Source organism: Sitodiplosis mosellana, unplaced genomic scaffold (genome assembly GCF_009176505.1).
Source record: "Sitodiplosis mosellana isolate CC-2019 unplaced genomic scaffold, AAFC_SMos_1.0 Smas_scaffold_12, whole genome shotgun sequence".
Classification (NCBI taxonomy): Eukaryota; Metazoa; Arthropoda; class Insecta; order Diptera; family Cecidomyiidae; genus Sitodiplosis; species Sitodiplosis mosellana.
Window position 1 is genome coordinate 1787474 of NW_022595254.1, and position 10870 is coordinate 1798343.

Below are 10870 nucleotides of genomic sequence, written 5' to 3' on the forward strand. Positions count from 1 at the left end.
CTCGCTTTATTTTACACAGGATTCATCTCATTTTTTTCACAAATTTTTGTTTATAATTTTGTTTACTTATTCTCTTACGTTTTTCCATCTAACGTATGTGTGTGTGTGTGATAAAACTTGGACCATGTTTTCCCTTTCATTTGTTTTTTTTTGTTTTTTTTTTCTTGTTTTGTTTGCACAGAATCTCTTTTCCTCTTTTTTTGTGTAATTTTTTCCTTAAACTTTTTTCCTTTTGTTTTTTTTTTTTGGTTTGGATTAGCGAAAACACATAATTGTGATTAAAACTTGTACGGCGCGCGCGCGAGTTACAAAGATTTTAACGATGAGTATATAACTTTTTCCTTCTCTTTCATTCTCTATACAAATTGTCGATTTTCTTTTTCTTTTCAATTGGTTTCTTTTTTTCACTAAAAGTTTTCTTTTGAATCTTTGTTTTATTTGCGTATCAATATAAATCATATCTTTGTTGAAATAAATTTTTACCACAGATGTTGTGTGTGCATTTGCTTTCTGCACAAAATTCATTTTAAAGGTCATCCATATCATCGTCTTCATCTAGGTCGTTAATATCGTCGTCAGACACAATCATATTGTCAATATGCGGATCATTCTCCGACAAACCGAACGGGTACTTTCGTTTGATAGCCTTCTTTTTGTCGTTGGTCTTGATGTCACCATTTTGGACCGTATCACTGATACTCATAAGGTCGTTCATCGCATCCTCGTTATCCGGATCATAGACTTCGACTGGTGGCACTACTTCAGCAACGGTACGCTTCTTACGGAACTCGTAAACTAATGGGAATATATGCTCGATGGCTGCCTGAACATCAGCTACACTGCCAGCTGCCAGAAGGGAGAAGAAAAAGAAACGATTCCAATTTTCATGAAGAAAACAAAAAGCGATACCAATAATGGTTTTGCATATGCAAGTTAAGATGAGGATTTTATCGTGTACGCACCTGTCACTGTAATACTACCCGTTGAGAAGATTTTAAGCGTGGCCTTTGGTGTTTTCAGTTTGTACGTGACACCTGGATGCAATTCTGGTTCGTAGCTTGCGTCCTTCTTGTATTTTTCCGAGAAATTCACTATTTTGATAGCCCAAGGCATGCTGCACGTACCTAACACATTGACAACGCGAAAATTGTTGAAACGCACAGGGAATCCAAGACCTTGCAAACAACGCGCATAACGACGAGCACCAATTTTTGCCTGTAATTCAAATTGAAATCAAAGAAATTTATGGCATTAGTCAATCAGTCGATTTTGATGGCAATTAATTCGATGTTTTTGATTGAAAATGTACCTGATCTTCCGACGTAGCACCGGTACATGTAATTCGACCCGATGACCATATCGATGCCGTTGTGTACGGTCGTCTCAATTTCATTGTCACCATACCATTTTCGCGACGAAACTCAACATTTTTTCCGTTCAATGCAATTTCACGCAGATTCAAGTGACAACGCACACTAAACGAACACACCACATTGTTGATAACAATATCGATTTCGGGTTCGGGCTCATTCTCCTCATCGTTGTTTTCATTTGTTGGCGTTTGTTCGACGGCCACGGGCGTTGGTGGATTCACTTGGGCAGGTTCTTCTTTTCGTTCGCTACTCGGTGGCACAGAGTTCGTGTGCTGCGTACGATTTGTTGTATTGTTTACGTGTGTGGTATTATTGTTAGCAGTGATGGGTGTTTGGGCATGGGCATTGGTATTAATTGGGGTGGCAGCCTTTGATGAAACAATTGATGCAGACGTAACTAGAGCGTCCGACTTGATTACTTCAGTATGGATTGCGGGTGATTGATTCGTATTGCTAATAATTTGGCTGGCGACTGGCGTCGTATTGATGATATTGTCAGTGGTTGTGTTGATATTCGTGCCATTTTGTAGAATCGGATGATGATTGTGTTGTTGTCGCTGCTGCTGCTGCTGCTGCTGTTGTTGTTGGTGGTGGTGGTGGTGGTGTGACACATTGTTTCCCGTTTTGATATGCTGAACTGTGTTTGTATTTTGAATAGTAGTTGTTGTTGTGGTTGTTGTCGAATTCCTTTGCGGCGCAACAATGTTCAGTACTTTTTGCTGTGCATTTGAGACACCGAGAGTCGTGGCTTTGATTGCACCTATCTTTGGTAAATGGTTTTGTGCGACGAATGTCTGTTGTTGTTGAGGCTGATAGAGAGAGTTGGTGACAATTGCATTGACTGGCGCTGTTGTGGTGACGACTGGCCGGAACATTGAACCTACAAAATAGTGCATGTGCGTGTGTTTTGTGTATGTTTGTTATCAATTGGAAAGAGATGCATACTAAATGAGCTGAGGCAGACAGTCAAATGTCGTGACAACAACAACAATGAAACGAGTTGAAAAATGAAAGAAGGAAAAATGAGCACGGCTTACGTCATACAACGTTCGCACAACTTACCATCATTTGGATTGTAAATGATATACTGTGGCTGGGCCTGTGACACCGCTTGCAATTGTTGATATTGAAATGCTTGGATCGGTTGGATGTGTGATGCATTTGCGATCATTGTGTGTGTTTGCAAATTGGTGGCGGTCACATTTGTTGTAAGCGGTGTACCAGTGATCGGCACGACATTGGCATTTATCATCGATGCATTGCCAACTGGTGCCGTACCCATGACGACAACACCATTATTCACTGACAACGTTTTGATGCAATTCTTTTGCAGCAGTGTGGTCATATTTGTCGCAGCAACGTGTGCTCCGTTCGTTTGTTGTGAAATATTCATTAATCTATCGGCAATTTAACGACTTCTAGGCGTATAATTTTCAAATTGATAGATTCTTATCGTTATTTGTTTGTTTGTTTATTTTTTGTTTTCGCTTGGCTTTTTTCTCTCTCTTCTGATTATACTACTACTCCTTCTTCGTATCCATCTACGAACAATTCTGGTATAACAATTAACCGTGCACAACGAGATCACAATACTTTTTTAGGTTTTAAACTTTTGTGTATGTATATATATAAAAAAAAACTATCACTTTCTTTATTTGACGCACACAAATTTTACTTTCGAGCCAGAAAAAAAGAAAGAGAGATAGTGAGAGAGTAGAAAAATCAGTTCAACCGAAACGAGTGCGCGAATAAAATGTATGCCGTGAATCAAGTATCATTTGTTCCTATTCTAATTGCCCGTGTGCCTTCAACTGTGGATGCAAGCGTTGCATTTGATTGTTGTTGGTCGTACGTCGTTGTGTCACTCAGCAAATCAACAATCGAATTTGCTTGCTGGATGTTATTGGTTTCCAAGCAAACCGGCATACACACACAGGCAATTTCGCCGAATCAATGCACTGATCTTTGGTGTATCGATTTGAAGTTCCACGTCAGTATTTCAAACTGTCTGCAAAAAAGAATAATGAAGAAAATTTGATTATTTTTGGAGAAATTTCGCTTTTTTCATTAATTTTTTTTTTTATAAACTCAAAATATTTTTCTGTTGATATAAACCATTTTTCTCCGTTTCTTTTGTAAACAACACCATTTTTTGTTAGTTGAAATGGTTCAAGTGAATGTTTTGATTGAGAATGATGGCAGTCAAAATTGAATACCCGTCATAAAAAAGCAACGAAAGGGAAAAAAATGTGTTCTATATTGGATGTACGATTAAAGTAGAACGAACAGCCTTAAGAAACACGTCGTATCCTTTTGTAATATCATATTCAAATGACAGACACGTCATTCAAACTATTGCTCTACATCTGGTGCCATAGCGTCCAATATTTTACTATGTGGCTACTATATACATCGAAATAGAAAGAGGAAGAGATAGAGAGTGAACGAGCATATTTTCGCGTCTCATGTATGTATGCAAATTCTGCTAGTTTTCCGATATGTATATATGCGTTCACTTTGGATCCGGCGACCCGATTTTAATTCAGCTTTGACTCAATTTGATTTAGCTGTGTTGTTGTTTTTTGTTTGTTTGTTTTCGTGTGTGTGAGTTTTTCAAGATAGAACAGGCGCATCGAATGATACACTTTCAAATCGGCCGTACAGGCAGGCAGCCTGCCTACTTGCTTGTGCTAGCAGCAGCAGCACTGATAAATTTGATGGATAACAAACAAAATGTAATCGCTGTACGGCGCTACACATTAAAATGTGATGCGTTTGTATTTTCAGTCTATCCTACATGAATATGTGTGTTTATTTCACAACTTCTACCCAATATTTCTGCTCAGTGTGTTTATGTATATATATATATATATACGACAAGTAAAAAGTCGAATAAATACAGAGCTGTGCACGATGACCAACAAACAAATCAGAGGAGAGGACGAACACGACGAACAAAATAAAACGTGCATGATGAAAATAACACACATTGGCAAAAAATAATGAATTGTTTATTTTTAGACTCATCGATGAAATCGTATTGTAGGTTTTGATGACGAAACAAAAGAAAAGAAACACAAACACACTTTTCGAATTAAACTCAGCCCCCATTTTGTGTGAATCGATTACCGGCTGTGATTACCTTAGACCTTGCAAAAATCATTATCTATTAAATCTTGTACCGAGCACACGAATCGACTGAATGCTAATCGGCATCGCTCAGATGTTCGCAGCCACGGAATATCTCAATTTTTTTCGGAAGTCAATCATCAGGAATTTGTAGAACATTCGATGGGCTGAATTTTGAGTATTTTATGAACGAGCAATTTGGTAATGCAGCCCCGCAAACGGTTCCGAGCATATTTCGAGCGGGCGGAAGAGAGACAGACGTGTATGTGTTTGAATGCGAGGTGAGATGGATTTCGATTTAATAAATATGCGCATCGATTACTATTTTGAAATTTCCCGATTATGATCAAATTGTTCGTGCGGTCCATTGTCGCACAAGGCCTTCGCCAACCATTAACGTCGTTAACAAGTGTATGTTGCGATGCAGCGCTTAAATCAAAACGATGACGAACGAGAAGAAATAGCAATGAACAAACGTACGAGAAAAAAAAGTGTAGGCAACAGACAAATCCGTACAAAAACACACCATGAAAAGACTAAACGGAGGTTTCGCAGACCTGATACACGGCAGTCAAACGAATTGCGCGCACGCTGCCTTAGTTACTGCCTAATTTTTTTTTATGTTTCCGAACATACAACAAAATTAGCACATTTTTTCTGTGAAATATGTCAAACACGCACTCATTCGGCGCTCGAACCAAATTAAATGCTCGGAATTTGGTACAGCAACGGAGACAACGGCACACAGCCAACCGAACGAATGAACGAATGACTGTGTGCTGCAGTAAATATTCAGCACACTATTAGATATACATTTATATTTATCGGTCGAATGCGTCTGCAATGATGTGATGTTAGGAACAGCCGAAAAAAAAAACACCGAGAGTCGAAACGAACAAGTAACCAAAATGAAAATTGTCACATTCAATTTTGATGTGCGCTCATCTGTCGACATACAAATACACACACACGAGAGCACGGAAAAAGAGCAAGAGATAGCAGCTCGTGAAGAATTAACACATAAAATGTGAGGCAAAAAAATGAATAACACAACGGCAACGGCAACGGCAATGGCAACAACAATAGAACAGACCCATTACAATGATGCTGAATGTGTGCGATATCAGCATCGATATTGTTAGCTAGCGCTTCCGAAAACGAATAGAAGCGAATCGGATTGAGAGACGGAATGTAACACGAACAAAAAAAAAACATACCACAACAACAGCCAAATGACGATAGTTTTAGGACATTGTTGTTTTTTTTATTGTGATTATAATTCGTGTAAACGAAATCTCGCATCACTTTGAGACAGAGAGAGAGAGAGAGAGAGAGAGAGAGAGAGAGAGAGTGTGAGAGCAAGCGGCAGTGCCTCGGTCGCGAACACGCCGATGTGAATTTACATAAAGTTAATCATCTTGGCCGCGATACACGCAGCGTAATAACGTTCACGAAAAAAAATCGGCTGGTGTGTGGACAAATGTGAAGCGTTTCAATGTGGCGTGCACGCGCTTGCACTCATACATTACACAATTGCATTGCTTTACACTAAATTTTTCGCTAATGCATCAAATCATCATGGTTCGGAAATGAGCTCGTGTATATTCGCAATTGTTAGCCAGAGTTCGGAAAGAAAAAGAAACAAAAATCGAGCACATAATTCGAGCTAATGAGTCATTTTTTTTTATTTCCTTCGTTCGTTCGAGATTCAACAGGCTCAAAAGCATACATAAACACAAAATTAAATGACGATTCATGCAAACAACACCGATTTTATTGAAAATGAATGTTTTGCGCTTTTTTTCTCTTTCGTTTTTTTGTCCGTCGTGGTGTTTGTTGCTTCTGCTCGCTTTATTTGCATTGATCGACCGAATCGAATGTATGGCTGGTCGTCGATGATGATCGGCCCATTCAGCTGAAGTTGCAAAAACAATGAACTCATTGTGTATTCAATAAGTACACGTTTATTTTTCTTTCTTCAATAAGAGACCCACACAAAGAGCACCACACACTGAATAAATATACGCATCACGAACCGAAGGATAGGAAAATGCGACGAAGAAGTCGAGGAAAACCAATTTTTTTTTCGTAAGAACGTAATGTATACATAAGTACAGCCTGCATAGAATCATCATAGCCTGTGTGCACTTTGTGTGGTAGATTCCTCATATTTATATACACACACATACACACGGGCAGCGAGCCACAGCTTGCTCATTAGCTCGCTGGCTCATCGTTCTCTATTTATGCAATTTTCGATATATTATTATATATTTTCTGATGTGCTTCTTTTTTCGAGTACAAAAATCCCAATATCCCAGTGCATATACATGCACATACTCACACACCGACACACTTCGGGAGCAAGAGAGGGAGAGAGAATGACAGAGTAAGCGAGAGAGAGGGACAAGTGCACGGAGCTAAACGGGCAGCCTATCATTGAACTCACGAATGTGAACATTAAACACCGTCGTCACCCATATGAGTATAATTCTGTTCTTAGTTGCTATTTCTTCAGTTTTCTTTTAAATGGTCTTTCGTTATGCTATATATTTTTCATTTTGGTCTTGTTGCTTTTCTTTGATCTATGTGAGAATTTCTTTGGAGTCAGATGTTTTTTCTCCTCGTCGTCGTCGTCTTCTTCTTCTTCTTCTTCTTCTTCTTCTTTCGATTCAGTTCGGCTCGGTTTTGTTCTGTTCAATCCGTGTGTATGTGCATGCATTGTTTGCAACAGAACGGGCATGAGCCTGTGTGTACAGGCTCTTTGTGTGAGCTCTCTGTCCGTTCTCACGCTATGCTACCCCCTTTTTTTTTATTAAAATTTTCTTTCATTTCGTCTAATTTCAATGAACTCACGGCCGATTCGTGTGCCTATTTTTTGTGTGTTGCTTTCGTTCATTTAATTATTTAATTACACGGATCCCACTTTGCCGACGATCGAAGACGAGTTTAAGTGCACATTCGGGATTTCCGCACCGAAATTTCAGATAGCAGGCCCAAAATTAAGCCTTTTCCGTGTACCGATTTCAACATTCCATGAAATTCAATGACTAAACAATGAACCACTTTTATTTTCTCTGTGTGCGCATTTGGCTAAGCAAAAAACCCTTTTTCCCAAAAATTGATCGAATGCTTTCACTAGCCAATAGCTGAACAATCAATTTATTCAAACTTGATTCTTCGCATCTATATATTTTTTTTATTCGTATTGCTTTTCCTTTATGGCTACTTCGATGCGATCGTGATGATGAAGAAAAAAAAAATCACGTTTATTTCAATCATTTGACGGAACTGAATATTTTCTTCACATTCACTGGCACCAAACACCATTTAAAAACATTTTTTAACCATTTTTACGGCTATTTACCTTGACAGGGAAAATAAAATTTATTAAATATTACTAGACACTGTGTGCAATGCGTGGTTTCGAGTTCACCATAATATGATTTTCATCTCTTTCATTGACAGTATTGCTCAATGTTATAGGCATACACATACACAAGCACATTCGCCCGTAAAAGTCTCTTTTTCTCTCTTTCGGCCTTTTGATTCGACCAATAGGGATGGAGCGACATGAAGTTGGATGCGCATAGCGAGCCATATTTTCCATTGAAGTCGGTGTGTTTGTTTCCAACAGGCCCTGATATTCAACTGAAGTTGGCATCGAATCAATTTCGGACATTGACAATTACTCGGTTCCTTCGATTTTTGTATTTTGGACCAAATCCAATTTTTATTGCATTTTTCCACCGGGAAATTTTGTCATTAAATCTCTTTTGCAACCAAAAAAATGTCAAAATAAAACTTGTTATTGATTTTCCCTTCCTTTTATTATGATTCTTAAATATGCACATCAGTTGCGTTTGAAAATGTCTAAATTTACACTACAAAAGAGAAACATTGCTCTGAAGAGAGGAAAGAAAATTCCATACAATCTATAATCGACAAATTTCATCGGCTGCAAATATATTAGCGGTTATCTCGAGTTGCTGGTGAGGGTGGGCCATAGATGAACCCAACGATCAAAGCTGCAACGGCAAACCCTTGGCAACCAATACGCGCTCTCATCTACAAAGAAAATAGTCATTTTTAGTTTACATAAAAAATTCTATGTATTTTGTTCTGCGTGAATTTGAGAATTAAATTACCGCATATTGTGATCTCTGTACATCGCCTTTGTACATGGAAAACAAACCATACGAAAGAGCTCCGATTGCACCAAATGCACCTATTCAATTGAATTTAGGATGAAAAATGGGGCAATTATTTCAAAATTTTGCTTATATAATCCTCTCTTTTTAGACTACAATTGAAACGTAGATCGATTTCATCCATTTTTTGTTTCTCGCAAAAATTTCTCTTCTACGCCGTAGAATATCCACTTACCAATGGGCACAAATGGATTTTCGTTAAACTTTCTTTTACATTTTTCGATAAAAGTCTCTTGGTCAGGATTCAAATCTGCAACCAGCTTAACCCAATCGAACTCAACGTTGTCGTACGGTTGCTTATCAGACATAACTCAAATTGTACGTTAAAATTTTTTTATGTTGAACAAATTTCACTCGCAAATATCATTTGCAAGCGATGAAAATAAAAAACAATGTCTTATGCTTAGGAAATCTCTTTCATCTGTCAGTGGCATGTATGAAGTTTCGAACTGTCAAATGGGCTTAGTGCTTCGTTTCCACTACGATAGTATTTTGAGATATGTAATGCCGTTCGTCCATGTTTAACATTCCTTAAATAGTTCTCTACCCGTATAGATTTTCAGTGCAGCATTACAGAAATAAAACCCGATCCGATGTTCAGAGATGTTTCAGTCAAAATTTATTTATTAAATGAATTCTTTTTGCATGAAATCAGCATTTTTGTTTTATTATTTTTTACGTTTGCTTGTCTCTAAAAAAAATGATTGCTATTCTCTCATTCGCACAAAAAGAAAGTAACTAAATTAAAATGTTACTCGTAAAATCTTCTTATATATACATTTCTTGCTTATATGAGAAACGAAAGAGAAAAAAATAATAACTATAAATTAAGGGTAGTTTGTAGTTTTCGCTTAATTCATTCATTTTTGTTTGTTGTTGTTGTTGTTGTTATAGAGTATAGAAATGTAAATGGTAGCTTCTGCGAAAATATTGTGTCGATTCAATCAATCCCCATCAATCACCCTCTTGATGGCGTTGAAAAATAACGCTAGCGCAAACGGGCGGGTACTTTGAAATGTACAATTAAGAAATAAATAGTAATGAATCGATGATTGAGATGATTTCGTTTTATTTGGTGAGCAGTCGTTTGGCTGGCGTTGGACCATCGCTCCCCTGCGAATTGGAGTCCTCTGAAAATGGCGGCCCGGACGACACAAACTCTGTGCCGCCCTGTGAATCACTGACAATTGAGAAACATGTATTTGAATCATCAGCCGATAGACCGAAATTTTGTGTTGCATGCGTACTGCCACCGCCGCCGCCACTGCCACCATTCAACTCAAGTGCAGGTGATGATTTGCTGCTGTTTTCTTTGTTGTCATTCGTTAGAATGGTTCCAGTGTTTTTGAGATGCTTCTTCTTTTGTTCACTATTGTTTATTGGCACCCATTTGTAGATTTTCATTGTCGTATCTCCGATTGTCACCCACTTTTTCTCCCTGAAAAACGAACGAAAAAAAAAACACATCAAAAACCATTATTTGACGTTCAAAATTATTCGAACTAAGCCAAAATTGGCTCTTTTCAGCTCACCAATGCCGGACTTTGTCAACAGCTTGCATAACTCTCTTAATATCATCTTTGGCTCGGCTTCTGGTTTCCGCACGTACTGATCGCGACATTTTCGCTCAAGTGTTTTTTTCCCTTTGCTTCGTGGATTTTTTTTTTAATCTAACGCCGAAATTATTTTAGCACCTCAGAATTTTTTTTTATTGAAGTTTTTGCCAAATTTCGATTTTTTGTCTTGCAAAACAGTAAAAAAAATCAGGTTCAGTAAATCACTGAACCGATTGAACCAAATCAGTTTAATGGCGGATAAATATCAACATATACACGACCTAAAACGCCAAATTCAATATATAATTTTTTCGTCGATTCCTAAACAAATCCATCGAATTTTTTTTCCGCGGTCCCGATTATCGATTCAATTTGGCCAACGATCAAAATAAATCGACCGGCGTATCTTTCGTAACAGTTTTCACTTTTTTTGAACAAAACAATTCCTTAGTAAATATCCAAAGGTGGTAAGCTACTTTGACTGTTTCACACACAAGAAGAGTGCTAATATTGTGTGTTCAATGTAACCAGCAGCCAATTCGATGCAAACAACATGCAGCTAATATGAACGACAAACGTAGCATTGGTTCCCAAAACGGAC

General features: G+C 37.9%; 3 protein-coding genes across 9 annotated transcripts; all 3 read right to left on the reverse strand.

Moving 5' to 3' along the window:
- Positions 1–414: 414 nt before the first annotated feature.
- LOC129567763 (TATA-box-binding protein) lies at positions 415–8008 on the reverse strand. Of its 7 annotated transcripts, none has more exons than XM_055445030.1 (5): positions 7870–8008; positions 2436–3381; positions 1310–2253; positions 963–1215; positions 415–846 (listed from the first exon to the last, which is right to left on the reverse strand). In XM_055445030.1, exons 2-5 carry the CDS (start codon positions 2764–2766, stop codon positions 527–529), a joined length of 1848 nt encoding a protein of 615 aa, XP_055301005.1. In that variant the 5' UTR covers positions 2767–3381; positions 7870–8008; the 3' UTR covers positions 415–526. The 7 variants fall into 7 exon arrangements, with proteins under 7 accessions (XP_055301005.1, XP_055301000.1, XP_055301001.1 ...); XM_055445025.1 differs by lacking the exon at positions 7870–8008 and adding an exon at positions 5060–5423; XM_055445026.1 differs by lacking the exon at positions 7870–8008 and adding an exon at positions 5029–5423.
- A 298-nt stretch (positions 8009–8306) lies between these two features.
- On the reverse strand, positions 8307–9142 carry LOC129567769 (HIG1 domain family member 2A, mitochondrial-like). Its single transcript, XM_055445036.1, has 3 exons — positions 8889–9142; positions 8651–8730; positions 8307–8570 (listed from the first exon to the last, which is right to left on the reverse strand). Exons 1-3 carry the CDS (start codon positions 9019–9021, stop codon positions 8472–8474), a joined length of 312 nt encoding a protein of 103 aa, XP_055301011.1. The 5' UTR covers positions 9022–9142; the 3' UTR covers positions 8307–8471.
- Positions 9143–9309: 167 nt separating this feature from the next.
- LOC129567768 (B-cell CLL/lymphoma 7 protein family member B) lies at positions 9310–10846 on the reverse strand. Its single transcript, XM_055445034.1, has 2 exons — positions 10246–10846; positions 9310–10151 (listed from the first exon to the last, which is right to left on the reverse strand). Exons 1-2 carry the CDS (start codon positions 10332–10334, stop codon positions 9782–9784), a joined length of 459 nt encoding a protein of 152 aa, XP_055301009.1. The 5' UTR covers positions 10335–10846; the 3' UTR covers positions 9310–9781.
- Positions 10847–10870: the final 24 nt, after the last annotated feature.